The 26,952-nt window shown below is 54.9% G+C and overlaps 12 protein-coding genes across 12 annotated transcripts; 6 read left to right on the top strand and 6 right to left on the bottom strand.

Annotated features, from left to right (window-relative positions):
* Positions 1 to 85: 85 nt before the first annotated feature.
* JCM15063_000462 (class I SAM-dependent methyltransferase) lies at positions 86 to 1,227 on the top strand (the record flags this gene model as incomplete). The annotated part of the gene is made up of 5 exons (XM_076676580.1): positions 86 to 261; positions 356 to 435; positions 518 to 895; positions 1,009 to 1,059; positions 1,133 to 1,227. 5 exons carry the CDS (start codon positions 86 to 88, stop codon positions 1,225 to 1,227), a joined length of 780 nt encoding a protein of 259 aa, XP_076536561.1.
* A 126-nt stretch (positions 1,228 to 1,353) lies between these two features.
* On the bottom strand, positions 1,354 to 2,611 carry POP4 (RNase P/RNase MRP complex subunit; the record flags this gene model as incomplete). The annotated part of the gene is made up of 5 exons (XM_076676579.1): positions 1,354 to 1,550; positions 1,616 to 1,717; positions 1,793 to 2,043; positions 2,116 to 2,375; positions 2,486 to 2,611. The coding sequence occupies 5 exons, from the start codon at positions 2,609 to 2,611 to the stop codon at positions 1,354 to 1,356; spliced, it is 936 nt and encodes a 311-aa protein (XP_076536560.1).
* A 157-nt stretch (positions 2,612 to 2,768) lies between these two features.
* Positions 2,769 to 4,499, top strand: JCM15063_000460 (CaiB/BaiF CoA transferase family protein; the record flags this gene model as incomplete). The annotated part of the gene is made up of 8 exons (XM_076676578.1): positions 2,769 to 2,804; positions 2,887 to 2,920; positions 2,986 to 3,064; positions 3,138 to 3,361; positions 3,423 to 3,533; positions 3,596 to 3,696; positions 3,758 to 3,951; positions 4,022 to 4,499. The coding sequence occupies 8 exons, from the start codon at positions 2,769 to 2,771 to the stop codon at positions 4,497 to 4,499; spliced, it is 1,257 nt and encodes a 418-aa protein (XP_076536559.1).
* A 1,691-nt stretch (positions 4,500 to 6,190) lies between these two features.
* On the bottom strand, positions 6,191 to 10,109 carry JCM15063_000459 (uncharacterized protein; the record flags this gene model as incomplete). Its single annotated transcript, XM_076676577.1, has 10 exons — positions 6,191 to 6,841; positions 6,918 to 7,144; positions 7,211 to 7,370; positions 7,439 to 8,344; positions 8,419 to 9,093; positions 9,164 to 9,506; positions 9,578 to 9,711; positions 9,792 to 9,881; positions 9,949 to 10,020; positions 10,101 to 10,109. The coding sequence occupies 10 exons, from the start codon at positions 10,107 to 10,109 to the stop codon at positions 6,191 to 6,193; spliced, it is 3,267 nt and encodes a 1,088-aa protein (XP_076536558.1).
* Positions 10,110 to 10,351: 242 nt separating this feature from the next.
* On the bottom strand, positions 10,352 to 12,792 carry JCM15063_000458 (PPIL2 family peptidylprolyl isomerase; the record flags this gene model as incomplete). Its single annotated transcript, XM_076676576.1, has 9 exons — positions 10,352 to 10,634; positions 10,717 to 10,966; positions 11,045 to 11,149; positions 11,263 to 11,413; positions 11,500 to 11,847; positions 11,919 to 12,055; positions 12,131 to 12,338; positions 12,422 to 12,596; positions 12,665 to 12,792. 9 exons carry the CDS (start codon positions 12,790 to 12,792, stop codon positions 10,352 to 10,354), a joined length of 1,785 nt encoding a protein of 594 aa, XP_076536557.1.
* A 217-nt stretch (positions 12,793 to 13,009) lies between these two features.
* On the top strand, positions 13,010 to 14,882 carry JCM15063_000457 (RNA polymerase-associated LEO1 family protein; the record flags this gene model as incomplete). Its single annotated transcript, XM_076676575.1, has 4 exons — positions 13,010 to 13,350; positions 13,417 to 13,855; positions 13,939 to 14,612; positions 14,693 to 14,882. The coding sequence occupies 4 exons, from the start codon at positions 13,010 to 13,012 to the stop codon at positions 14,880 to 14,882; spliced, it is 1,644 nt and encodes a 547-aa protein (XP_076536556.1).
* Positions 14,883 to 15,448: 566 nt separating this feature from the next.
* Positions 15,449 to 16,926, bottom strand: JCM15063_000456 (uncharacterized protein; the record flags this gene model as incomplete). The annotated part of the gene is made up of 5 exons (XM_076676574.1): positions 15,449 to 15,631; positions 15,690 to 16,013; positions 16,079 to 16,188; positions 16,305 to 16,617; positions 16,729 to 16,926. The coding sequence occupies 5 exons, from the start codon at positions 16,924 to 16,926 to the stop codon at positions 15,449 to 15,451; spliced, it is 1,128 nt and encodes a 375-aa protein (XP_076536555.1).
* Positions 16,927 to 17,357: 431 nt separating this feature from the next.
* JCM15063_000455 (histone H4) lies at positions 17,358 to 17,803 on the top strand (the record flags this gene model as incomplete). The annotated part of the gene is made up of 3 exons (XM_076676573.1): positions 17,358 to 17,423; positions 17,491 to 17,617; positions 17,685 to 17,803. 3 exons carry the CDS (start codon positions 17,358 to 17,360, stop codon positions 17,801 to 17,803), a joined length of 312 nt encoding a protein of 103 aa, XP_076536554.1.
* A 384-nt stretch (positions 17,804 to 18,187) lies between these two features.
* On the top strand, positions 18,188 to 19,899 carry HIT1 (Hit1p; the record flags this gene model as incomplete). Its single annotated transcript, XM_076676572.1, has 5 exons — positions 18,188 to 18,279; positions 18,350 to 18,636; positions 18,710 to 19,010; positions 19,077 to 19,269; positions 19,339 to 19,899. The coding sequence occupies 5 exons, from the start codon at positions 18,188 to 18,190 to the stop codon at positions 19,897 to 19,899; spliced, it is 1,434 nt and encodes a 477-aa protein (XP_076536553.1).
* Positions 19,900 to 20,024: 125 nt separating this feature from the next.
* UGA2 (succinate-semialdehyde dehydrogenase (NAD(P)(+))) lies at positions 20,025 to 22,632 on the top strand (the record flags this gene model as incomplete). Its single annotated transcript, XM_076676571.1, has 14 exons — positions 20,025 to 20,162; positions 20,242 to 20,329; positions 20,426 to 20,573; positions 20,639 to 20,672; positions 20,739 to 20,799; positions 20,861 to 20,873; positions 20,951 to 21,057; positions 21,124 to 21,137; positions 21,207 to 21,269; positions 21,336 to 21,655; positions 21,744 to 21,761; positions 21,849 to 22,144; positions 22,235 to 22,380; positions 22,492 to 22,632. 14 exons carry the CDS (start codon positions 20,025 to 20,027, stop codon positions 22,630 to 22,632), a joined length of 1,587 nt encoding a protein of 528 aa, XP_076536552.1.
* Positions 22,633 to 22,885: 253 nt separating this feature from the next.
* On the bottom strand, positions 22,886 to 25,334 carry JCM15063_000452 (uncharacterized protein; the record flags this gene model as incomplete). Its single annotated transcript, XM_076676570.1, has 13 exons — positions 22,886 to 23,029; positions 23,102 to 23,237; positions 23,317 to 23,355; positions 23,429 to 23,516; positions 23,582 to 23,672; positions 23,748 to 23,817; positions 23,895 to 24,032; positions 24,108 to 24,278; positions 24,339 to 24,494; positions 24,557 to 24,643; positions 24,722 to 25,141; positions 25,213 to 25,256; positions 25,326 to 25,334. The coding sequence occupies 13 exons, from the start codon at positions 25,332 to 25,334 to the stop codon at positions 22,886 to 22,888; spliced, it is 1,593 nt and encodes a 530-aa protein (XP_076536551.1).
* Positions 25,335 to 25,586: 252 nt separating this feature from the next.
* JCM15063_000451 (Snf7 family protein) lies at positions 25,587 to 26,890 on the bottom strand (the record flags this gene model as incomplete). The annotated part of the gene is made up of 7 exons (XM_076676569.1): positions 25,587 to 25,727; positions 25,836 to 25,922; positions 26,017 to 26,169; positions 26,258 to 26,410; positions 26,486 to 26,528; positions 26,601 to 26,655; positions 26,797 to 26,890. The coding sequence occupies 7 exons, from the start codon at positions 26,888 to 26,890 to the stop codon at positions 25,587 to 25,589; spliced, it is 726 nt and encodes a 241-aa protein (XP_076536550.1).
* Between the last annotated feature and the right edge of the window lie 62 nt (positions 26,891 to 26,952).

Here is a 26,952-nt window from a genome sequence, read left to right as displayed (position 1 = left end):
AAGTTGCGCGAGCGATATCGCGGGCGCGCGCGCGTTCGAGTCGCCTCGATCAACTCGCGCCTCGACTGCTCCAGTACTGGAAGACATGGCGTCGGAAGCCCTGAAACAAGCTATGGCAATGCTCGCCGCTTCGGACGAAGCTCCTGAGCTATCAGCGCAAACACTCGCGCCTTCGAAACTCGGCACGAAAGAGCACTGGGATAGCGTATACCAACGCGAAGTGAACATGTTCAACGAGATCGGAGACGAGGGCGAAGTCTGGTACGCCTGGTCCATCGCCTTCGCTCGGGCTCGCCTCGGGTTCGCGAACGCAGTTCACAGTTGACATTGCCTCCTCTGTTCGCATTGCTTCTAGGTTCGGCGAGGATGCGGCCCAGGATATGGTCGATTGGGCAGAGGAGCACTTTCCAGATACCGCCGGACGGATATTGGACGGTGAGTCTGGAATCTCGGAGAACGGTTCGAACCTTGGGCTTCTCTTACATATGCTCATCTTTTGCCTGTGGCCTCTTCCCAGTCGGTACCGGCAACGGACAACTCTTGTTCGCCTTTTCTCAGGCAGGCTACACCGCTCTTACCGGCATCGATTACTCTTCTCTCTCGATTCAACTCGCCGAATCGATCCTCAAAGCTCGCACAGCCCCTCCGGCTAACGCTTCCGAAGACGATGACAGTTCATCGACTCTGCCCTTGAGCAGTCCTCCTCCAACGTTCTTCACGGCCGACATCCTCGAGGTCGCGTTTGGCAACCCGGTTCCGGGCGTCACGACCGAATCGTGGGACCTCATCACCGACAAAGGCACTTATGATGCCGTCTGTCTCAGTGACGAACAAAGACAGGGTAGGAGGTTGCAAGATCTCTACGTTGAAGCGATCTCGAAATTGTTGCCGAAAGGTGCCATCTTTCTAATCACGTCTTGTTCGTCTTTGTGCTCGTTTCTTTCCCCTGAGCTTGGTCTCGCATTTTCGACGTGGAGAATCAAACTCATCGATCTCGCTTTTCTCTAGGTAATTGGACCCAAACAGAACTGGAGAAAGCATTCGTGAATGACCAGACTGGTAAGCAGAGAAGGGGAACCTCCGGAATCTGAGCGAAACTTGAAACCCGCTCACAATGCTGGCATCAAAACAGGCCTCGTGGTTCACTCGACAGTGCCAAGGGCAACGTTCGAATTTGGTGGCGCTGTGGGGTCTTCCATTACGACAATCGCGTTCGAGAAGCAGTAAACACGGATAAATTCCCATTTAGGAAACAAGAAAAGAAACCACGCGCCCCAGAATCGTCTCGTGAGAACCGGTCCAGAGGAAAAGGTCGAGAAAGAAAGTGAGAAAGAATGTTTTTTTCGGAATTTCTCAAACGAGTTCTACTCCTCCGGCAGAAGTTCCCGCTTTCCATTTCCTTCCAACTCTCTCGGCAGATCTGTAGGCGAAACTGTCCCCAAACAGATCCATACAGAGTTCTGTCGTTGCGTTGGTAGGGGAAGCGACCGAACCAGGTTTCGAAGAGAGTCGAAATGCGAGGGTAAAGACCGAACCTTGTTTCGCTATGACTGCCCAACAGAAGTCCAGAGTGATCAGTCAACCAGAGCTAGGGGTCACTTTGAAAGGGGTGTACCTTTGATTTGCGATTTTGCCGTCACGAGTTTGAACGTTCCCTGGGTCTCTTGCAGCACGATACCTTCGATTCCGACTAATGAAGGGTTCTTGGCTCTCTTGACTGTATGCGGAAAATCATGGGGTTTCCTAGTCAGCAAAAACAGCCTCTCGGGACCGAGCTGGAAGAATGAATTACCTGTGAGGAAAGAGCCGACGAATTCGGCCTTGACGAGTTTTGTCTGTATGTTGACCACGTTGACCGATAGCTGCTGCGCTGCAGGAGGAAGGGGTTCGGAACGAGAAGGGAACGTGGGCAGCGGGATCTGGGTACGCGGCGTCGGTGCGAGCGAGGATTCTGCGCAAGGTTTTGGCACGACTATCGGCAGTGCTAGTAATTCGGCCATGTAACCAAGCCACAAGTGATGTACTGGTAGGACTGCTGCGTAGCTGCAATAGCGAAAAGTGTCAGGGCGGAAACGCTCGATTTGGGCTTGAGGATCAGGAGGGAAGTAGCGGAACTTGACAGATTCGACGAGCGCTTGTCGGGTGCGTTTACGCCGGCCTCCGAGACCACAGTCGCCCTGTTGTGCACGTTTCAACCGTTTCTTGTCCCGTTCCTGGTCTTTGACCGCAAGTTCTGCTTTTCTCTGGTCCGAGACTTTTCCGAGAGGCGGATCGAGTTGAATCAATTTGCCCGAGACGCGCTCGTCGGCAACCTGGGTGGGAATCTGAAGCGACTCGAGGTATGATCGTGCTTGTAGAGCATCCTTCGGGTCAAGCTGGGGAAGGCAAGCTGGATATTCAGTGTACATCTACGAAGCGGCCCGAGGACACGAGAGCGACTGCTCGAGGCGCGCCGTGTGGAGTCAGCAAGCACTTGGAAGCTCACCTTGCGCTTGGTTGCAGGCGGCAGCGGGGCATACGGGTCCCAGGCTGATCTACGAGGTCGAGTCGACGAAGCAGGTTTCGAGAGCGATGTGCTTGCACCACCAATGGCAGGGGCGGCAGTCGACATTTATGTAGTAATTGTCACTGGGGCAGAAGGGTGACGGCGATGCAGAAGAAGCGGTAGCGCGTGAAATGAAGAGAAAGTTCAGGCGTGCAGCTGCGGGCGTTTCGACTCTCGTCTTTCGTCTCCACCGTTGATTCTCTTTGCGGCCACGACTCTTGGAATGTCGCTTCCTCTCTCCGGTGTCCGTGTACTCGAGGTGCGTCGAATGGATTCGAAATTTCTCGATTGCAGCGTGCCCCACACCCAAGCCGCAAATGCTAACCGGCAACCTTGTGCAGCTCGCAGGACTCGCTCCCGGCCCCTTCGCTGGCAGTTCGTCACAATTATTGGAAGTCAGACGCTTGAGAGAAAGTTGATGACGAAGATCGCTTATCCAGTGGTCCTCGCCGACTTTGGCGCGGACGTCGTGCGGGTCGATCGAGCCGGAGCCGGGTTCAATGTCGATGTCCTCACTCGGTGAAGTTTTCGCCATCGTCTAATCGAGGGCGAGAGCATGTCTGCTCATTCAGCAGGGCTTGCTGTTGTACAGAGGGAAACGCTCGATCGCAGTTTCGCTCAAATCGCAACAAGGCATCGCGCTCGTGCGCAACCTCCTGTCCGCCTCAACGGGGAACAAGCACGCGTGGAGAGCCGACATCTTGATTGATCCCTTTCGACCGGGCGTACTCGAGCGTATCGGGCTGGATCCGATTCAGCTCATCGAAGCGAACCCAGCGCTGATTGTTGCCCGTTTGACCGGATTCCGTCGACAAGGTCAGTTTCTTTCCCTTGTACAGGGAGGTCGATACCTTAACTGAAGCTAGTTTGGACTCAGGGCCGTATAGCAGTATGGCAGGCCACGATATCAACTATGTTGCCTTGTCGGGAGTGCTTGCAATGCTCGGACGCAAGGGCGACAAGCCCTACTTTCCTGCTAACCTCCTCGGTTAGTCGGTGCGAATCCTCGCGTGTATCAGGTCCGACCTGACTCGGTGGTCCCTGCAACAGCCGATTTTGCTGGAGGTGGCATGATAGCAGTTGTCGGAATCCTCGCGGCTCTCATTGAAAGGGGCCGCAGCGGCAAAGGACAGATCGTGGAAATCGACATGGTAAGTCCATATCTGGTTCACTGCGGCTGCAGGCTGGATTGCTGACCCTGCACCTTGCCAGGTGACGGGGACCCGTTACATTGCGTCTTTTCCGCTCCTCATGTCGAACCCTGCACTCAACTTGCCCTTGTGGAGTCATGCACGAGGCGAAAACCTTCTCGACGGTGGTGCACCGTGGTATGACGTGTACGAGACGCGAGACGGCGGATACATGAGTGTCGGCGCTCTCGAGAACCACTTCTATTCGACTTTTCTGTTCGTCTTTCGTTGATCTCCTTTCCCTCGGGTTCAAATTTGCGCTGACCTGTGCATACGAGTGCTACAGCGATACCCTCAATAGCGCGCTCCCGGCTGATTTTCCTCATCCCACCCCTTCGCCTGCGGATCAAATGGAACGTTCAACGTGGCCTGCGCTCGAACAATTCTTGACAGCTGCGTTCCGCTTGAAAACCCGGCAAGAGTGGACCCAAGTTTTCATTGGAACCGAGTCATGTTGTGTACCGGTGTTGTCCAAAGACGAGATCGACTCGGCAGGTCGCAACGAGCGCGATCTGAACTGCACTGAAGAAACCCGGTCGATCGGTGCAGGAGGCGAAGCGGTTCCTGACCCTGCCCCTAGTTTGGTCAGGACGCCATGCAAGACTGGAGGCAAGGTCGATGCAACCATCTTCCTCGAACCGGGAAAGGACACTCGAGAAGTGCTCGTACAGGCAGGGTTCGAGGCTGGTCATATCGACGATCTAGTTCGACTCGGGGCAGTGACCACGGGGGATGAGGAACAGTCTGAGAAGGCCAAGCTGTAGCGGATCGAAGTGTGTAGCCAGACAACGCGAAGGAAGCAAAAAGTTGGGCCGAGCAGGGAATTGAACCCTGGACCTCTCCCAAGCGACGTAAAGCCCTAAGGGAGAATCATGCGACTAGACCACACGGCCATCCATGCGAGAACGTCACTTTTAAACAATATAATCTACACACCACGGCGATCGAGCATTTCGCGACCTGATTTGAGATACCTTGGCTGATGTCCGATTCTTTCGGGGTCATCGCATGGTCTGACCTATTCTTATTGAGCGAGTGCTCCTCTCTACTGTGTGGCAGGAGCTAGAACTTGAGCTTGTACATATCGTGGTATCGTGAAAGGATATTCAGCTCGGCCAGGACCGCTTTACCCAGGTGCGCACTGGCTCAGCCGAAGCCAAGAGTCGACGGTTTTCACTACAAATGGCTAGTAGAAAGTCTCAACGCTTGTTGTTCAGCAGGCACGAAAAAAAATGCCCAGGCTACCTGGGCTTGAAAAGTAGAAAGGACAGACACATAAAAAGAGAAGCTCGCCCAATGTGGGGCTCGAACCCACGACCACCAGATTAAGAGTCTGGTGCTCTACCGACTGAGCTAACCGGGCTGTGCTTGTTGCAAACGCCCACAAAAATAACATCTATATAATGTTTAAGCTTTTTCGGCATTCGGCCCGAACAATTTGCAGTTCAAATTTGCACGACCCTGCGCGCTACAAGCTGCTTAGAGCACCTACTCAAAAACAGCGAGCATGTCAGGCTCAAGTGGAGGCTGTAGACAGCCGTTGACGGCGAAACCGGTTGCGGTGAAACTGATCTGCAGCGCGCAATTTCGGTGGGCGCTCGCAGACACATCGATGAGACTTGGACTTTGATCCAAGCTCTCCTGGCCAGTTACAGGAAAAGCGAGGATGACAAGGGACCAGACGAAAACGAAGAAACGAACAAGGCGAACGCGGAAGAAGAAACAGCAATGTGTTGAATCCCTTAGGTGCTTAATTCAACAGCAGCTGGGATTGACGAGCTCGTGAGCTGCCCTGCTGGAGTCGAACATGGCAACTATGCCGGATGGTCAATGCCATATCGAGGTACGAGCCCGGCGAACGCCCGAGCTCATGTTCTGCAACAGCAGGTCACGCCGCGTCTGATGCCCTTACTATATCCTGGCATCAGCTGTGACGAGATCAGTCAAGAGCTCCTGAATCCCGTTCTTCCGACTGAGTGTGAGGTGATGCCGACTGCGGCAGTGGACTGTCGTACGCGAAAACGATCTCGAGGACTCAAAGCGCCAAGTTTCGTTCACGTGGGCTGAATGCTTATCGCTTTTCTTTCCCTCCGACCAAGAGCAGAACGCGATTCATCCTTTTGCTCGAACATTCGCAATCGTAGCTCGCGCTTTGAGTCTCGCGATCATGCGTATACTTTCGTGACTCTCAACGCAACAGGGTGGCAGCAAAGGTTTGCGAACGACACGATGGGTCTTTTTTGAAAGCATGAGCGAGCAGGCGAGCAAGCAAAAGAGGTTGCCAGAAGAGGGAAGACATTGTGACAATAAAGGGAGAGAAGAGAGAGAGATAGGAAGACAGCGCGTGAGAAGGCGCGAAGGGTATCTATATAAGGGAAAAAATGCAGGTGTCTCGAGAAGGAGGAAAGCGAATTCCGAAATCTACGGGAGGGTCGAGAGAAGGGTTCGGATTTTTTTATGCGAGGTAGGGGGAAAGTCCAGCTTGTTGCACCTTGTCCGCCGGGAGAGCCTTGACGAGTCCGACCAATCTCGTCTTGTTCTCGACCGTGATTTGCGAGTCTCCGTTGGGGTAGTAGACGTCGCCCTCAGTCGACTTGAGCGCGGCAGCGAAGACGGCGAGCACGTGGTCGAGCGACGCGAGGACGGTAGCGTTCTGCTGCTGGAGAAGGGTGAGGAGCACGTTGAAGACCATTTCCGACTCGGCGTAATCCCGTCGGAGAGGCAACGAGCCGAGGAAGAGCGGGAGGACTTGGTCGAGAGGAACAGCTTGCTGGTTCTTGAGCATCATGCGAGCAACGGCACCGCACGCGTTGTCCTTGGCGTTCTCGTGCTTCGATTGTCCGTCGTCTGGCAGACCGAACAGAGGGTGCAAAGCTTGCAGCACGGGGAGGTATTGCGACGAGAGATCGGTAGCGGTGTGGAAGATGAGGGAACCCATGGCGAATGCCGCGTTCGATTGAACTTCGGGCTCGGGGTCGGCCAAAGCCTGGAGGAAGAGAGGGAAGAGGGATTCGGCGAACGGAGTCACAGCCGACTCCATTCCGTTGACGATCTCAGCGAGCGAGCCAATCGCGGTGGATCGGTCAGCGGTGGATCGGTCAGCCTTCTGTTGAGCGTGGAATGATGCATCTGAGTCAGTGAGCGCGCCGCAAAGAAACCGACAGAGTACCAGGGATGCTCACGTAGTAAGACGTCATATCGGCCTGGAAAGCGGTGAAGAGCTGGGCAAAGTCCGAGCCAAGAGTCGAAGCGAGCGAGCCGACGAGGTCGCAAGCAGCTCCAATGAGAGCGGCATCGTACTCCGACTGTTCACCGGCAGCAATCGCAGCGTCGTCCTCGTCATCGCCAATCTGGCAAGGCGCCTTGCGCTTGAGAATAAGCGAGACTTGCTCGCAAATCGGTTGCACGTCTAGACCGTAGGATCGTCACCGTCAGTTTCGGTTGCACCAGCTGGCCTGAATTGAATATGGCTCACATTCGGGAACGACCAATGCAGGTCCGACCGACATGAGCGCAGCAGAGAACGAGTTGCAAAGCTCGTTGACAACGTCTCGCTCGTCCTCGTCCTCCCAGATCTCGAGGATCGAGGGCATGACCGCCGAGATGAGTGTCCGGACATCGTTGCCGAGAGGAGCCTGAAAGCGGATCAAAACGCAGTCAGGTCTCGCTGCCGTAAATTCAAAATCCATGCAGATATACTTACGGTTTGGCTTCCCTTGGTCCACTTGGGAGGGTTGGTGATGCGGTTCAAGGTCGAGATGAAGCCGAGGAGCGCGGCAACCGAAGACTTTCGGATGCCATCGTGCCAGTGGTGGTTGAGTCCGGGAAGGACCGCCTTGATCGACGGCTCGATGTAAGGCAGGAACGCCTTGCCGGTGTGGTCAAACACCTCGGCGAGAGCGTCGGCGGCACATTCCTTCTCGATCGCGATCGCGGTCGAAGCTTTGAACATGGCCTCTTCGTCGTCAGAGTCAATGTCCTCGTCGACGTCCTCAAAGTCAGGATCCTCGTCGTCCACACCGGTAGAAAAGTCGTTCGCGTTCGATGTTTCGCCGAGGAGAGTCGATTCATCGATCTCCTCTTGGCCGATCGCAGCGAGGAGAATAGGCATGATCGCCGGGAGGTACGCGGCAAACTCCTCCTTGTAGACGCGCGAGACGACCGCGAAGAAGATGTAGCTGCATTCCTTGAGGTTCGGTGCGTTCGGCACGCCGACAGCGGCGATCGCGTGTTGCATGAGCGGAGCGTAGTAAGGGCGGAATTGCTCGGGACCGACGGCCTCGGCGAGAGTTCCAACAGTGTCTTGCGCGATACCTCGGAGCTCGAGCTCTTCACCCTCTTCGGTCAATTGAAGGCAGGGGACAAGGCGCTCCATGACGGCAGGGAAGTACGGGGCGAACTTCGTCTTGGAAGCGTGCGCGGCAGATCCGATAGCACCGACGACAGTTCCCTTGATCGCGACGGGGGCAGAGTCGAGGAGCTGGACGAGGGCATCCATGAGAGACGGGATGTAAGGCTCGATGTCGGAGCCGAGGACTTCGAGAAGGCAGTCGAGGGCAATCAGGGCTTGACGTTGCGTAGCGGGGTCGCCCATGAGCTTCGAGATGAGCTGTCAACAGAAAAGGGAAATCGAAAATCAGATTCCTGCAATTGGCGTGACAGAGGCTGAATCAGGGAACTGACGGGAAGGAGCATGGCGTGTTGCTTGGCGCACTCTTCCTCGAGCATCTCGCAGAGGCATCCGAGGGCCGTGCAGGCAGCTTTGCGGACGATGGTCTCGGGGTCCTGAAGACCGCCTTGGATGAGAGGCCAGAGGCTGTCGAGGTGGGGTTGAATAAAGAGCGAGCATCCCTCGACGACGACACCGAAAGCGGTGATGGCGGACTTGCGAAGTCCAGCATCGGGCGAGGAAGCGAGGGTGCGAACTTGCTCGAACAGAGGAGGGAAGACCTGAGCGGGCGGAAGCGAGGTGGCGAGAACGTCGATAACTCGGAAAGCAGTACGGGCGGGGACATCGTCATCGACATCGAGGGGCTCAGGCTCGGCTCCGATAGGCAAGAGCGCAGTGATGATCGAACCGGCGAGGTTGAGTTGCTGGATCTTGGATTTTTTGAACTTGACGATCCAAAGGAGCGAGTTGAGCGCCATGATGCGGAGGTCGCTCTCGTATTTGGGGTTCGCGGAAGCGGTCATGAGGAATTGAACGATGTTGGCGAGGTGAGGGGTCAAGAGAGGGACTTCGGACAGCGTAAGGGATTCGATCATTTCGAAGATGGATTTGGCGGAGGCCTCGTCCGACTCTTCGAGCGAGGTGGACAGAACGGCGACAATCGCAGGGATCAGTGCTTGGAAAGCACTCTGCAATAACCACACATTAAGGGGTGAGCCGGAGTTTACCACGACAGGGCGAAAGAATCAAGCTGCTTACGATTTCGGCATCTTCTCCCGCTTCCAGGAACTCTGACAGCTTTCCGAGGGCACGGATACTCCACACTCGCACGTTGAAGCTCTCCGGGTCACTGAGAGTTCGGGTCAAGAGCTGAAGGAGTTGGGGGATCTGGGATTGAGCGGGTCCTCCCGGTTGCGAGGGGGCGATCGCGATCGTGTCGAGAAGCATGAAGATGGTCTGGAGGGCGACTTCGCGGTGCGCAGCTGTCGGGGCCGACGAGAGTTGCCACAGCCACGGCAGAAGTTCGGGCCAGACACCTTTGTCGAGTTCAATTTTGGCCAAGGCGGACACCAATCGGGTTCCAGCTGCGCGTGCTTGTCCACTGTAGGCGTAAAGAGGTCAACTTGCATATTCGCCATCACAACAGAGGGTCCAGGTCAATGCGGTGCGTACTTGGTTTCGGTGAGAAGCGAGTCGAGCAATCGGGATTTGATCGCGGTCCTGACCTCCTGAGTCTGCGAGAGCCACTGCTTGTTCTTCTTGGCCGACACACGCTTTCGGAGTTCGACAAGCGCGAGTTGTCGAAGCTAACGAGAGATATGATGACGGAGTGAGTGGACGATGCCCGGAGCAGAGAGGGGGATTAAGCAAATGCTTCTACACTCACTGCGACATTCGGGCCACTCGTGCCAATTTCGAACAGGGAAGGCACGCAGCGCGCGTCAGAGTAGAAATGATTGTTCAATTGAACAGTCGCCTATCCGTCGCCTCTCCGAGTCAGCTTGGCCCAGGTAGCTATCATGATTTGCCGCGGATGAACTCACAGCTTTGATGACCTGCGTGTCCGGGGCAATCGTCTGCTCGAGAGTCGCGAAGAGCGATTGAGTGAAAGCGGGCTGTGAGAAACCATCCAACCCGAGTCGTCCATTGGTGTCAGCCTCATCAGCAATCAGCTTGAGGCATCGGCTGTGCTCACGTCTGCCATCCTGAGCCGAAGCGACGCCCTCGTGAGGAGATGCGAGGGTTGATGAAGGACACCACTTTTTTCCAAACCTCCTCCTTTTTTCCTGCGCGCGACAAGTCAACCGCGGTTTCTCTCACTCTGGACGCGCGCGGCCCTCTTTCCCAAAACTCTACTAGTCTGAATACGCAATGCGAGGCAGTGCGCGACATTGGAAAAAAGTAGAAAAAAAAGGTGACGGTCTTCTCAGCCCGCGACCAGTGCATCTACCATCCGGCAAAATCTCCGAAACCACCGCCTGTCCGTTTCTTCTTCTTGTTGGCCGTATGTCCTTCACTAGCCAGTCCAAGATCAGCAAGATCGAGGCCGGATCCCGAGAAAGACGGTTCCTTCCGTTTCGCACTGGCACTTCCTCTTGTCGATATCGGTGGTTTCGCGGCAGCAGCTGTTGGATTCCCTAGGTACTTGCCAACCCCACCTTTGGATGCAGCAGCAGTCTTTTCCAGCTCTGAAGCCTGCTGTTGAGCCTCGAGGTTCGTTCCGAACCAACTGCAGGACGTGAACCGTCTATCAGCAAGATGGACCCCTCCGACGTGGGAAATGACTGTATGAATGCCGGGATACTGCTTACGTAGTTCGATCTTTCTGTCTTTCGAGTTTCAACCTCTCCTTCTCACTCCTGCCTAGTCGCTCCTCTTCTTCCCGTTTCAACCTTCTCGACAACCTGTCCTTGTACTGTTCGAACGGGTCTCCAAACACTTGCACGTCTTCCAAGATGACTGGTTTGAGCGGTCGATCCGTGGTCGGGTCGATCGGTACCCGTTCGAGTTTCGTCAAGACTTCCTGTCCACCGACGAGTCGACCAAATACGGTATGTTTTCCTGTGGTTAAAGAGATCCTTGTCAGGCTCTCCTCAAAAAGTCGCTCAAGTGAACCATCGATTTCCTGCGCAGGCTTACCATCCAAATGAGGACACTGGTCTCTGAAGGTCAGGAAGAACTGACTCCCGTTCGTGTTTGGACCACTGTTGGCCATGGACAGAGTACCTCTCTGATCATGTTTGACTATTGGTCACAGAACGCGAAAGAAAAGAAAACCGATTTCGGCCAGTAGTGAGCAAACAGGGGTATCTTGAGGAAAAAAAGGAAAAAGAGTCAGAAAGGGAAAAAAGACAGACGAGCGTTCCTGACATTGTACTCGTCTTCGAACGGTTTGCCCCAGATTGACTGTCCCCCGCGGCCGGTCCCGGTCGGATCACCACCTTGAAGCATGAACCCGGGAATCAATCGGTGAAACTTGATGTTCTGGTATTTGCCTTCTTGTGCCAACTGTGCCCCTCGAGAAAAACGGTTGGTCAGGTTTCTCTGTTCTGGTTTTCACGCAAGAGCAGGGAAGGTTTGGATTTTTTTTTTACCTTGAGGAAATTGTAGCAGGTTCGCGGAGCGCGTTCGCAGTACAGTTCGAGGTTCAAGTCTCCGTAATTCGTGTTCATACGGACATATCCGCGCTCGCCTTTGTCTCGCACGGCTTCGTACATGAGATCTTCTTCGTCCCACAAAGCGTTCTCGACTGAAGTCGACAGGGCCGAAGAGGTCGAGGTGAACGATGCCGCTGTACGGTTTGTCGACACGGTTGCCGTGTTGTACGGTACTGGACCAGTCGATTGGGAGATCAAGGCGGAGGTCGAGGAAGTGTTTGTTGCAGGCGTAGGTTCGCTTCGAGACGAAGCGGCCGTAATGGCTGGCGTCGGGTTTGATTTTTGCTGTGGAGCGAAAGCTAGAGTGAGATCTCGCTCAAAGGCATGACAGACGGCAGTTGAAGAATTAGAGTTACCGAGTTCTCTTTCTTCTCTTTTTCGGCAATCGATTTGAGCACTTTGCCGATCCCACTCGCCTCGACGTTGATCCCGCTGAGAGAGTCTGGCTCAGTTTGCACTTCGAGGTTTCTCCGCACGTAGTCAAACTTGGTCACTGTTGGGATACAGAGAGGAACTCGTCAAGCTGCGCCTTTTTCAGATCCGGTCAGATGGTCGAGCGAGTGCTTACAATCTCTCGCTTGAATGTTGAGCGGGTCTTGCAGTGTGATGATGTCCTTCTTGGTAAAAGGTTCGTCGGTCATGAGGTCGTTCAGGTTGTTTGGTTTGAGGTTCAGTCGATCGATCGATTCGCGCGCGTACACGTTGCCCGAGGTTCTGATCGCCGCAAGCGCCGTGTGGTCGTTGAAGATCTTGAACGTGACAGGATCGTGGTATTGCTACTCCCGATTCAGGAAGAGCGAGACGGTTCAGCGGAAAGTTCTCCCAATAAACTTCTGATGGCAGGGAGAGGTGCGCTCACGCCTTCGGCATTTTTGTAAAAGTTGAGCCTGACGAGTTCTCCTGCGGTCAACTTGTTACCGGTCATTGGATCGGTGCCGTGTTGTTTGAGGAACGGAATGATGGCGAGCAGTTCGTAAATGGTGCCGTCTCGAGTCGCGACGGGTGTCTCGAACGGCTTGAGGGTCAGCGCACAGCTGGACAATGTGATCTGAATCAGAACCTCGAGACCATGGTAGTTCACACCGGGGAAACGGAGACTGACCAGTCGAACGGCAGTTTCGAGAGGATCACGTTCTTGGATCGTGCGCCGACTCCGCCTGCAGTATGCTGCCCATACTCGCCCGAGTGCTCGCTGTGAGTGACATACAGTTTGTCCGTCTTCTTGCCCATCGTGACTGGTGCGGATGGCTCGAGTGTTGAGGGTCGAGGTGGGGAGAGCACAGAAGCGTGCACAACTCAGAAGCCAGTCGTCGCTCGCCAGAGGGAAGCAAGCGCGATGAAAATGCCGACAACACGGGTCGACGAGACGCGCAGAGTACGAAATGCGCGAGAGTGTGGATGATGAAACATGCGTCGCGCGCTTCCGCTCTCTCTCAACAAGCTCGACATGGATCCCGTTGTCGACACTGGGTTCGACGAGGGCGTCAACAATGACCTCGTGAATCCCGTGCAACCCCACACGCTCGAACAGGACATGTTCCCGACGCAAGGCGCCGACGTCGCAGCTCCGCCTCCCGAACTGTATCCTCATGGCGCAACCGGTCAGCTCGAAGGCGCAGCCCCCGTGCCTGGATCCACCTCGATCGACCAACTGCCCGTACCTCCACCCAAGTACATGCTGCAGCAACAGCAACAGCAGCAGGACAACGAAGCCGACGACGACGACGACGACGAGGTGCATGGCGACGACCTCTTTGGAGACGACGATGACAACGATGACGATGACGAGTGAGCCTACTGCTTGTCTTGCCTCATCTCGAGACGTGATTCTGACGACCTCTCCTCCATCTCAAGCCTCAACGCGAACGGAGTCGAACCGCGTCTTCCGACTCCACCTCCACTCGATGATGGCTTGACCGCCGAGGAGCGAGCAGAGCGATCCCGCATGGAGTATTCCGACAACGAAGACACCGACCTGCACGATCCCGAGCAGGAGATCACCACTCACGAGGAACGCATCGCTCAAGTCCCGCTCGTCAACTACTCGGTCCCAGCAGGCGGCAAAGTCTGGCATGCGAAACTGCCCAACTTTCTCCGCCTTGATACCGCCGCTTGGAACGAACACAGCTGGCAACCCGAACAAGACGACGTTCAGGACGAGCCTGATTCTCGGTCGCAAGACCCGAACGCAGCCGAAGATTCGAGATCGAAATCAGCGGGCAAGAGCAAGGCAAACTTGCCCGACGAGAACGTGATCAGGTGGAGATGGACCAAAGACCAACTCGGTCAATACGTACGTTGATTGTCCCGTCTATCACCGCGAAATCATTGCGTTCCTGATCCTGAACAACCCGTCTCTCCTCGTCTGCATACCAGATCAAACAATCGAACGCAAGGGTGGTCAGATGGTCTGACGGCTCCTTGTCGCTCCAAGTCGGTTCCGAATTGTTCGACATCTCGCTCGCACTCGACCACTCGGCCAACTTGTCCCGGGCGCAGAATCCAGTCCAACCATCGACGTCGCAGATTGGACTCACCCCAACTACGTTCGACCAGAACCGCGGTCACGGGTTGACCTACTTGACCGCTCGACACGATTACAACAAGATGTTCGAGGCGCAGGCATCGGTCGAAGGAACCATGACGTTCCGACCTTCGACGTTGACCTCGCAGACCCACAAACGACTCGCTGGGTCGGTCGCGGCTCGGTACGGCCAGAAGGGCAGGGCGATCAAGACGATGATGCTCGACGCCGACCCAGAGAAGCAGAAGCTCGAACGCGAGAAACTCGAACTCGAGAAACAACGCAAAGCGAAGAAGGAAGCGCAACGAGCGGCAGGTGGGCGAGGCGGGCGAGGCGCGAGGAAGGCGAGCAAGAAGGCGACTACGCTCGAAGGGCTCGATCTCTCGGACGAGGATGAAGACGACGGGCAGGGTGTTGGGTACGCCGACAGGCGAAGTCAACCGAAACGAGGCAGAGGAGGTGCGTTGCGAGGCTACAGCGATGATGAGGATGACGAGGGCTTCCTGGCCAAGAGTGACGAGGAAGAGTGAGTCTCGTTCCCTTTCCTGCTCAATCGTCCTGAATTACGCATGTACTCACCTCGTCTCACCTCGACCCTCAAACCAGGGACGCCCGAATGTCGGACAATGTCGAAGAAGAACTCGAGGCGGCCGACCGAGCGATCGATCGAAGACGCAAAGATCGGTCGCGCAAACAACGGGAGTACAGCGCGAGTTCAGAGTCGGACAAGGAAGAAGCCTCTCAAGGTGGCGCAGTACGGAGACGCATGGTTATCGACGAGAGTGACGACGAATAAAGATCGCTCTTTCGCTAGTGCTGTTTAAAACGAAGTGGTTGATCCACTCTACCTTTGTTGTACCTCTGCGAGTTTTGCAAGATCAACGAAAAAAAAAAAAAAAAAAAAAACAGAAACGCAATGTCTAAAACGAGAGAGGCCTTGCAATCAGCCTCGTCGCCTTGGGGCGCTCTCGTATCGCAGTCTATCGATTTCGTCATACGCTGCGCGCAACTTGTTCCTCTGTTCTTCGAGCTTGAGCCGAACGCGTTCCGACAGCGCGTCGATCTGTGCGTGTGTCGATTCGAGCTGTCGAGTGAGCGAGAGTGCCTCTGCTTGCGAAGCCTCGAGCAGTGACGAAAGCCTGCTCCAGAGTGTCGCCTCAGCCGGATGCGTCTCTCGAAGAAGCCGACGTCGACATAAAAAGGGGGAAGAACGACTTGCCGGTTACGATCCGTTTCGAGACGTTGAATATAAGATTCGAGGACCCCCTCGCGCTGTGAAGGCGGATTGACTTTTGCTTCGGCTTGCTGCAGCATGACATCGACATGACGTTGAGTATGTGCGAGCGGCTTTGCTTATACGAATCAACGAACCTCGTTGTGCTGCCGCTCGAGATCTGCTTTCTCGCGCAATGCTTGCGCCAGATCTCGCTTCACCGCTTCAAGCTCGCCCTGTAACCGCTCGTGCTCGACGCCTCCAGATGACGAACCATCGAGAGGCTTGACACTACTCGCGTCGGACTGCGGACCTCCGGACAGTAACCGGATCTGCAAGCGCACCACGTCGTAAGCATATGCCTGCTGAAAGCAGTACGGGCACACTCACCCTTTTCTCCATTTCTCGTATCTCCTGTTCGAGCTGGAGCGTCTCAGCTACTTCCTCGATTGTCTGGTCCCCTGATAACGGATGCAAAGGCTGTCGAGAACGAGAGTACGATGCTGCGGCCTGAATCGCAGGCAAATCGAGTACAGAACCGATGTCTCTGGTCGCCGCCATCTTGGCAGCGTCGGACGCGTTAGCTCTAACATCGAGACTGTCGGTGGGAGCAGTGGTGATCGCCGGCGAGAGGCACAAGAGTTGATCGAGAGACGAATAGAGTTGAGCCATTTCGGTCCGTCTAAGCTGAATTTCAGCTTCAAGGCGAACCAGCTGATAGTCGCAAAAATAGGTTTTAGTCCTGCTTGTCAGAGATCGTGGTGCAGGGCCGAGCTTACCTCGACATCCCTCGTTGCGCACAGGCTCTTCATGTCTGCCCGCATTCGTTCGGTCTCGCTCGCAAGATCATTGAAAAGCTCAGCACTCGTGGGCCGCTCGGGTGATATCTCTGATGAAGAATCCCGTGAATCAGTAGATAGTGGTTTTGTCCGAAACCGGGCGCCTGGAGAAATAGAATGGTCAACACCGGGCTTTGGCGCCCGAACTGCACTAGATCGCGCTCACCGATTGATGTCACCATTCGTGTCTGTTCTCGAACTTTCGCGTCATTGATGATATTGCCGTTCCCGCGTTCTCGTCCTGTCAGGTTCCGCAGATGATGCTCAAGGTCTTCCCTTGTTGCTCTTTCTTCCCGCCATCTGCCCTCCCAAACTTGACAAAGGGACTTGATCGCTCCCTTCTCTTCTCCTAATCGCGCGATCTCCTGCGTATGTCGATGTTGGGCAGCGACGAGTTCAGATTCGGCGTGAGCGAGTCTCTCAGCGAGCGAGTTGGCGTGTGAAGTGAAATGCGAGAGCGCTCGTCTCAGGTTCTCGATCTATGTGCGGTATCGCGTCAGCAACTGCAGCGGCGAATTGAGAGCTGTACAACTCGGCATCAGGAGGAGGTGTGGGGGTATTGAGGAAGATAGCCTCGAACAGCTGCTTACCTTCTTCTGAGCATGTGCGAAATCCGATTCGCTCGTAGTAGCAGGATCCTGGTGGTTGGTAGCGTCTTTCAGTCGTTGCAGCGCGAGCGCAAGTTGTTGATCGGCTTCGAGCGTTTCTTCGAGGTTGTCTATGCACGCGCCGCGATTGTACCGATGTAGCCATGTCGCGAGCGAGGACGTCCCTACTTCTCGCACCATTCGAGCGGGGTGCACCTGCGGGAGGAAGCAAGCAGAGCTATTACGCGAAGGGGCCGATGGGCGGTACGCGTTCATTCAACTTTGGAGACTTCTGGCAGAAGTTGGCAGAAGTGCTGCTTCGATTACGTGCGTTCACTCAGAATCACTACTGGGCATATGCGAGATAGCTACACGATCGAACGGTTGTCAAGCGCGAGAGCCGAGCGATTTCCGAATCCCGAACCTAGGTCGAGGCAGAGCGCGCTTGCTAAAATCGCGCGAGGCAAACTCGCAACAAACAGAGCCGCCAAATTCGCACAATCCGGCATCGAAAAACGTCAACACCTCTTGACTCTCTACACTTCACTTTCTTTGAGTCTTTTGCCACTCTCAAGAATCCCAGCTCGGATCCTCAACCAACACTCTCAACCACCACCACACTTCTATCAAACATGTCTGGACGAGGAAAGGGAGGAAAGGGACTCGGAAAGGGAGGAGCCAAGCGTCACCGCAAAATCGTGAGCACGCGTCGTCGTCGTTCAACAATCATCTGCTTCTCACTGACTCGACTTGTTATTCATTCAGTTGCGTGACAACATCCAAGGTATCACCAAGCCCGCGATCCGTCGTCTTGCTCGTCGTGGAGGAGTCAAGCGTATCTCTGGTCTCATTTACGAGGAGACCCGTGGTGTCCTCAAGATCTTCCTTGAGAGTGAGCCTTTGCTGCCGTTGAACCCTGCCCACAAGTTCACCTTAATTGACCATCGTTTCCTCTCTAGACATCATCCGTGACTCGGTTACCTACACTGAGCACGCCAAGCGCAAGACCGTTACCTCGCTCGACGTCGTCTACGCCCTCAAGCGTGCCGGCAAGACCCTCTACGGTTTCGGACAGTAGTCATGTCGCTTCTGCTCGCGCCCATACGAAAAGGGTCTCGGTGCTTGTCTTTGGCGCGGGGTCGCCACTTGTTTCGCTTGATCCTGGTTGATTCCCTACCTTCTCCACCTTCGTCTTTCTGACCCACTGTAGCTCTGCTCTCGATTGTTGATACTTTACCTACCTCTTTTCACCTGCGATCGCTGTTATTCGTGTGTCGATGTTTGCGCCGAGAGAATTCTTTCTCAAGTCGCTGGGCGCTTCGTGCTGACCGTGAACCTGCTTGCGAAGCATACGTGCATACTTTGCCTCTCCGTGGTGAGAGAGAGCGGACGACTCCAGTCCCGCGACCGAGAAGGCGTCTCGGAGCATACGGCTGAAAGGCGCTCCTTCCACCAACACAACATGCAGATCCGGTTACCCAAGCCGAAAGATTCAGAGCCTCGTAGGAAGCGTCCCCCGATTGTCTCGACGGCAGACAACCCGATCTGCGCCATGTGAGTACACCGCCCGATCGTTGATCTCTCAACTCGCCTCGCTTTCTAGCTGATGTAAGCGCGAGCACAGCTGCAATCGCCAGATCAGTCGGTATCACTGTCCGACATGCAACATGCCATACTGCTCGCTCGCATGCTACAAGTCTCCGCAGCATGGAGACTGTTCCGAGCGATTCGACCGCGAATCGCTCGTCAACGAAATCAAGAGTGCCGAGGGCAAGACGACCGACGAGAAGAAGGCGATGCTCGAGATGCTCAAGCGATTCGAAGAGGAGAATGGCGAGCTCGCAGAGGAAGACGAAGGGATCGAACTCGAGCGAGAACAGCTCGAGGAGAAGCTCAAAGGTGTGGACCTAGGTTTGTCGCCTTCATTCTCTACATTTCGAGACAGCTGTATAGGCTAATCGAGCGAGACGTTCCGATGGAGCAGATGCTCTACCGCCAGAGGAACTGCTCGCGCTATTATCTGCAGAGCAACAAGCTGCATTCTCCTCGACATTGTCAGACCCTACCAGCATCAACGCACTCATACTCGAAGAACTAGAGCACGAGCAACCCTGGTGGCTCGCGAGCGAGGGGAGTGAGGACGACGAAGATGAACAGGATTTGCGGCCATCACCAGTTGGCCAACCGCCAACGCCCAAGGTTGACGATCTGCCAAATCTGCCACTTGACGACCAAAACAAGCCCAGGGCAAGCCCAACATTGTTTTATAATATTGTCGCCGTTCTGTGAGATCTTTCCCGTCTTTACACATTAACCTGAACGGACTGAACAATGCCTCGCCTTAATGACAGCCTCGCCTACTCTTATACACTCCGGACTTACTCGCTTACGTCGTTCTCAGCGCTCTCCCCACAGTCGAACGAACGCGTCCCTACCGCCCAGCTTCTCGCGCAACTTGTTCCGTTTCTCGTTGAAAAGTCAAACACCGCCCTGACCAGTCTCGATGGCGCTGTCGAGTACATTGCATCGCGAGACGAATCGTTTGTGCGACTACTCTGTTTCAACGTCGCCCGAACCCGGAAAGTGGCTAATCTTTGGTTACTGCTTTTCCAGTTGACCAACCCTCAGTTGGTCGCTTTGCTCCTCTTCGACGTTGCAGCTCTACTTCGTCCCGCGACCGTGTCGGAAAAGCAGACTGGAGCAACAGCCGATGCAACGCTCGCTTCACACCCGCTTGTGAACGTCCTCCGAGCCTTGTTCGACCTTCATGGCCTTTTCGCGACAGCTGCCACGCCCGTACAACCATCACTAGCGACTTTGAAACCGAGCTTGATCGCCCGTCCTGCGACCACGACCCCAGTCACGAAGGTTCAGCGTTCACAGGCGTCTGTCGCCGCGCACAAGACGTCGTTCTATGCCGCATTCATTTCGCATCCTCGCTCACCCATCGAGATACGATTTGCAGCGAGCGTTGCTCACCGAGCCGAGCAGTCGGCGACTGCAAGAGAAACGGAAGCTCACGCGAGGGAGGAAGCACGACGCCGGCACGAGCAGGACGTTTCTCGGCCGAACCTACTCGTCGAGCCGCGAGGAATATCGTCACTTGGAATAGATCGAGATGTTGGAGAGCCGAATGGGACCGAGCGCAGTAGGATTGTCGAGATTATCGAGTGACAAAATGTATGCTAGTGAGCGGCTAAAGTCGCTTACGGAATTTTCTGGAGAAATGTTGCGCGCGAGAGAGAAAGGTCGGCTCCATCTTGCGCTTCTCCCGCAACCAAACCTCGTCGTCTGATTCGATGCTCCGTAGTCTCGCGAGCAACGCCCGCCTCAGCTCGACTCGTATCGCTCGCTCTCAACCCACCGCTGTCTGTCGCACGCTCGGCTGGACCATGTCACGCTTCGCATCCTCTTCTGCCGCCCCGGCATCCCCTCAGGTAAGTCCTTGCTTGAGCCAGTGAAAGTTAGATGGATCTTCGAGACGGTCGATGCTGAATTAGGGTTGCGTTGCACCAGCTCAAGAACGACAAGTTGTGGTTGACTTCGGGCTTCATCAGCGGGCAATGGACCAACGGTACCGCTACCGAGACCTTCGATATCATCAGTACGTGATCTTTGTGTATGTCCTCGCCTCAACGATGGAAGCGCTTTTGGGCTGACATAATCCGCCGTGACTCGCCTCGGCCCCGCAACCTGACAGATCCCGGCACTGGAGAGAAGATGGGATCGCTTCCTGACATGGGCGTCGAGGACGTCAAGCAAGCTACGCAAAAGGCGCACGAGGCGCTCAAGACTTGGCGCCAGACGAGCGAGTACGAGCGCTCGGCGATCCTGACTAAGATCTTCCAGTTAGTGCTCTCTCCGGCTTTGCTTGATCGACGGCCCCGCTCACGTCCCTGTCTCGAATCGACAGACTCACTACCGAAAACCATGAAGATTTGGCACAGGTAAGACGAAGTCGAAAGGTGCAAGGCGCTTGAGGATTTTGTCGTTGACATCGCATCTCTCGACAGATCATCACTGCCGAGAATGGCAAGCCTCTGGCTGACAGTCGAGGAGAGATCACCTACGGTGGTACGTCCTCTTGTCCATTCTGTGGAGATGTGTAAACGCTGACTATTTCGTCCGTCTACAGCTAGCTACTTCTCGTGCGTCAAATACTGACCTCCGCCAATTCGCCAATGACAAGAGAAACCTTCTGAACCGTTTCGTCGTGGTTACACAGTTGGTTCGCCGGCGAAGTCCTTCGCAATTACGGAGACGTCATCCCGTCCGCTACCAAGGGTGTTCAGAACACTACCATCAAGCAACCCATCGGAGTATGTGGTATCAGTAAGCTCATTTTCCTCTTTGTGCACCTTGCTTCGAGCTCACCTAGATCGATCTATGCACTCCCAGTCACTCCTTGGAACGTGAGCCCGCGCACCGTCACTTGAGCCCTGACGGGTTTCAGCACTGACTGACCTACCTCGACCCGGCAGTTCCCCAATGCCATGGTCACTCGCAAGGTCGCTGCCGCCCTCGCAGCTGGTAACACCGTGGTTGTACGTCTCCTCGCTAGTTTTTCGCTCCTTTTCCCGGTTCTCACCAGAAGCGCGGTCGGTTGTTAGCTCAAAGCCCCTGCCGAAACCCCCTACTCTGTGCTCGCCATGGTGGACATTTGCCGTCAAGCGGGTGTACCTGACGGTGTCATCAACGTCGTGACCACCTCGAAGTACACGGCCGAAGTCGGCAAGGAGATGTGCGAGAACCCCCTCATTCACAAGATCTCGTTCACCGGTTCGACTCGAGTCGGCAAGATCCTCATGAGCCAATCTGCCTCGACTTTGAAGAAGCTTTCGTTCGAGCTCGGTGGTAACGCACCTTTCATCGTCTTTGACGATGCCGACTTGGACAAGGCGGTTGCTGGCGTGATTGCTTGCAAGTTCCGGTCAGTCTACCTGTCGTTTCGTGTCAGTGTCGACAATGTTCGTCGCAGATCATTGACGTCTTCGCTATGGCGCCTTTTGAACCCTTAGTCAATCCGGACAGACTTGGTAAATTTTCTTTCGGCTCATCTACACCGTGCTATGCGTTCAGACCGGAGAACGAAAAACTGACTCTGTCCGTGTTGATCTCTGCAGCGTTTGCGCGAACCGAGTCTACGTGCAAGATGGTGTTTACGAAGCCTTCACCGCCAAGCTCGCCGAAGCGGTCCGCAACTTCAAGGTTGGAGAAGGTACTGGAGAGGGCGTTACTCACGGACCGCTCATCCACCAAGCGGCGGTGGACAAGGTGCACTCGCACGTCGAGGATGCTGTCAAGGCGGGAGCCAAGGTCGTCGTTGGAGGCAAGAAGGTCGACCTGCCAGGGTACTTTTACGAACCGACCGTCTTGACCGAAGTCAATGCATGCGCGATCGACAACGAGGAGACGTTTGGTAAGCCCAAAGGCCTCTCTCCCCCTATGTTCCTGCTCCCCTTGCATTGTGCGGCCGCTCAAAAATTGGGTTCTACCGTGCATACAACAGGACCTCTCGCTGCTTTGTATCGATTCAAGGCCGAGGAGGAGGTGATTGCGCGAGCGAACGATACCGAGGTCGGACTCGCTGGATACTTCTTCACCGAAAGCATCAGTCGACTTCACCGCGTCGCAGCTGCGCTCGAAGTTGGAATGGTAAGGCACTTTCCCGTCCTTTGTGGGAGGGCCGGACCTCGAACGATCCTTGCACCGGCGCTCTCGTATCAGAAAGAGCTGACTCTGGTCCTTTTACCCTGGTCACTCTAGGTTGGAGCCAACACGGGAGCGATCTCGCAAGCTTCGATCCCGTTCGGAGGCGTGAAAGAATCTGGGTTTGGTCGCGAAGGGTCCAAGTACGGACTTCAAGATTGGCAAAACATCAAGCTCATCTCGATTGGAGGTCTGTAAAAGAAACATATTCTTAATTGTTGCAATAGTCAGAAAATGTGAATCTTCTCGTCTCGACTCGTCTTGTCTCTCTTGCGCAAATAGCTGTGAGATAGGCGTGGCAGCCTCAGATTGTCTGTCCTATGAGAAGCCTAATCTGACATGACAAATCCTGTATTACTGCTCGTGCTTTCCGAAATGGATGGAAAGCTACTATGGAGGGAGTCCCTCTGGCCAAAAGCAAAGCGAAGTTGGGGGCGACTGGTCGATTTTTCTACTTCTTGACGACGTTCGCGTCGAACATGGAATCTCCGACGTGATTGGCTGAGATCTGTCTACCTCCGAACCAACGACCGTTCAGTCCCTGAGTGGCTTTGACAGCATCTTCTACCTTTTCGAAACGGATGTAGATTTCTCCCTGCACATCAACAACATGAAAACATGAGTTACAACTCGAACATATTTGTTGGGTTATCGATCCTCGACTCGCCTGTGACTCCTTGACAACAAAGATGGTCAACACTTTGCCGTATTTGTCTTCGCATTCCGATTTGACGTCGTCTGCGAGTTCGAGATCCCAGTCACGTTCAGTCTCTTCTTCGGGATTGAACGCGTCCTTCATCAGGCTGTAGAGGTGACCATCAATGAAAGGAACATCAGACACGAGGAGGACAAAGATATTGCTGCTCGAGCCTCAAGGCTTACACGTTACGAGTCGTATTCTGTGGGATGTTCGGACGGAACCTGTGAGGCCGGGACAAAATTTTCGGTCAATGACCTGAATCAATGCGGGACTGTAGCTTAGAGAATCGCTCACATCGGCTGAGGAGGAAGTTCGGGCGCGCGATCAACTCCTGCAAGCTTCTGCATCAGTTCGTAACGAGAGATGCCGCCGGGGTTACCTCCTATATTGAGGGTAACGAGAGATGTCAGTCGACCGTCACGACGGGCAAGATATTCAGGGACTGACCATTCTCTTCGAGCTGCAAGCTGGGATCCTGTTGCGTGGTGAGATGCTTGTTGAAAGTGGCACTGCGGTCTGCAACGAGTCCAACCTTGATCTACAAGGCAGTAATAGCAGATGCTGATGATCAGTCATGATTTTGTGTATGCTGGGGAAATCAGGGCAAACCTACTTCTCGACCTGCGAGGGGGAAATTGTTCATTTTCTCGATCGCAACCATGGCGTCTTTGTGCTCTTTAAACCTACGGGTGCAAGATAGAGGAGAAAATTTCAGACGCTGGCCGAGCAGGAGAGTTGCATTCAAAAGAACGGTACGTACTTGACAAAGCAGTAGCCTTTCGACTTTCCGGTGAGAGGGTCCCTGTGTAGTTCAACCGTTTCGAGCTCTCCAAAAGGTTGGAACACCTCACGGATATCTTCCGACGTCAAGGCAAAGTTGAGAGACCCGACGTAGAGCCTGCTCAACAGCGTGATTAGATCCGTCAGGTCTCGCAGGCGGGATCGCACATGGCGCAACAGGAGGAGTGCTCACCCTCCGTTCATCGGTCCATTCATCCCACCTCCGTTCACGTTGTCGCGAGCCTGTCGGTTCTTCTCGGCTTCCGTGTATTGGACGATCAAAGGGATGCCTAGAAGCTTGGTACCGGACAAGGTGAGAGCTTTCTGAACACTCTCGAGTTCAACAAACTCGACGTAGCCAACTCTGCAAAGTTCTGCCGTCAGCACATTCATTATCTCGTGGGAACTCTGATGAAAAACGCACCCTTTCGAGCGGCGGGAAATCCTGTCGACAATGACCCGCGCATCGCGGACTTTGCCAGCATTCGCCTCGAAGAAGATGCCAAGTTCACGGTCTGTGATCCGAGCGGCAATCTGGTTGACAAAGACAGACCGCATCTCGCGTTGCTCTTCCGAGATTCTGCATCGTGCACCACGATTGTCAGTGGGCTCGGCATCTACTTGGAGACGATCATGGCGTACCCAGGTGATGGAGATCTCGCACCGCGGCGAGGAGGTGAAGCGCGTCTGTTGTGATCGTCATACGCAGGCGAGTGCCTGCGACGAGATCTATGAGTTGATCCAAGGTCAGCTTCAAGGCGCTCGGAGTCGACAGGATGAGACGAGCAGGGGAGAAGGATGTCATACCTGTGATCTTCGTAGTCGTCACCTCGGCGCGAGCGGCGATCATCTCTGCGAGGCGGAGGAGGGGCATCATCATAGTGTGACGACGAACCTCTGCGGTGATCGCGATCCCTGCTCCGACTGCGCTCGTCTCTGCGACTCCTCTTCGACGACGACTTGTGACGGTGGTACTCGTCGTCGTCGCGATCGTCGTAATCTCCACGTCTCCTGCGGTCTCCTCCACGATCGCTTCGGTCCCGATCGTACTCGCGGTCGCGGTCTCGCTCTCGATCTCCACCGTAGCCGCGTTCACGTTCGCGTTCCTTCTCGCGTGCGCGTTCAAACTCGCGGTCTTCCTCCCTGCGTCGTCGTTGTTCGGGATCATCTCCTTCGCCTTTGCGCGCGCGAGAGGACGAACTCTGGGAGTGGTGCGAGGCGACCGAGCTAGAGCAAGCAGCAGATCAGACGAAGCTCGGGGCTTAGATCGACGAGAGAGTATCAAAGGGGGAACGTACACTGCGCGGTCAGATCGGGAAGATGAAGCAGCGTATTTGCCGTTCTATGATTCGGCGATCGAGCGAGTCAGGACACGAAATACGGGTCAAGGAGATCACTTGTAAATACTGACTTCACTCATCTTGCGTCGAGGTGGGGAGGATGGGGTGAACGCGAGATGTAATGTCTGGTGACTTCGCGACGGTCGACCCGAAACGTGACCACAATCTCCGACTCGAAATAGATCCTCTTCTTCGGTTCTACATGCAACAGCGAGTCGATCGATACAAGATACAATTAAACAAGAAATATCAGAGAAATAACCACTACAGAACATGGAGTACATGACAAGGTAAGGCACATGCCGCCCACGCACTCGAGCTGCTGCACCTCTCTATGCTGCTATCGCTTGTCTCTGTCTCTGAGGCTGTCGTTCTTCTTCTTCGCGCGCATCCGGTAGAACCTTGGTCGGCTCGTCGGTCCGCTCGGGCAGAGGAAGCTGGTTGACCGGTACTTGCGGCAACTTGTCCCCAACCTGATCGAGCGAGGTCAAAAGACAGATGCAGTCATGAGTCAGCTTCGTGTAGGACAGCGGTACGAGCGCCGATCGCAGCAGAACCCTGGCCCGGAGAAAAACCCTGACCTCGGCTTCTTGCAGCGCGGCCAATTCGGCGAGGACGTCTTCCTCGTCTTGTGCCGAGATACGACTTGAGAGCAGTGCGCTGACTTCCTGTAGAGGATCCAGAAAGATGAAAGCGACGAAAGCATATCCGAGCTTGTCAGCATGTGCGAGGACTGTCCAATGGCAGGAACGCTGCGCGTACTTCTTGGTATGCGATGCCTTCGCGAGTTTCGTCCATGAGCTTCTCGACTTTGTTGATGTCGAGTTCTTGGTTGAGCTGTTTGAGCACTTCACTGCCCTGTTGCAGTCCAAACAGGACATCCTTCTCGACGAGGGAGAACTCGATCGATTGAACCTGTTTCGATCATCCAACCATTTTCAACGTGTCAGCGGTATCCGTGCCTATGGCACCTGGTGCGCATGCGCAGGGTAGAGCAACTTGCGAGTTTCTGCAGCGTCTCGAGTTGCGAGTCGGTTTGCGAGAGGAGCGATTCCTGGTACTTCTTCTGACGCAGCGCTATCAGTGCTCGCTGTTTGTTCCCAGCCCGCAGCGATTCTGCCGCAATCTCGCGTTCGCGTTTGAGCACGACCTCGATCTTGCACGCGCATGAGTTGAGGGTACGCAATGACATCAGTGCACAGACTTGAGTCGAATGCGAACGGGGGCTCACCTTGCGCTGGTACTGTTTCAGTTTGTCCCGTTGCAGCTTGAGGCTGATCACAGGCGAAGGACCGGGTGAGCCGTGCATGATCGGATCCAAGTGGGGAGAGCGAACGATCGCTTACTCGAGAATGGACCGATCTTGAGGGGTGATCTTGACGGCGCTCGAAGATTGACCCACTGTAGGAAATCGAGGGCTTCAGATTATCCGTTTCAGCGGTGGGAGGAGCTGGATGAGGGCCTACTCTCTCGGCAGGTGGTGCGGATCTATCGCTTGCAACACTTGGCGTCGTTCCACTTCGGGTACAGCTGGAAGATGACACTCGGATGAGCGCTGTAGTCTGGTGCAGGTGCCGTTTGAGGTGGAGCGTAAGGCAGTCGCGAGCTGATCGAGGTGCAACCGATCGCGTTTCATCTTGATTCAACTTTCGCACATCGACCTCTTCTCGCTTGAACCCAAGCTACATAGTGCAGACG

The sequence above is a fragment of the Sporobolomyces koalae genome, assembly GCF_050403365.1.
Source record: "Sporobolomyces koalae JCM15063 DNA, S_koalae_JCM15063T_v1_ctg4, whole genome shotgun sequence".
NCBI lineage: Eukaryota > Fungi > Basidiomycota > Microbotryomycetes > Sporidiobolales > Sporidiobolaceae > Sporobolomyces > Sporobolomyces koalae.
The sequence above is the reverse complement of the archived record's forward strand: the minus strand, read 5'-3'. Positions and strand labels throughout refer to the sequence as shown.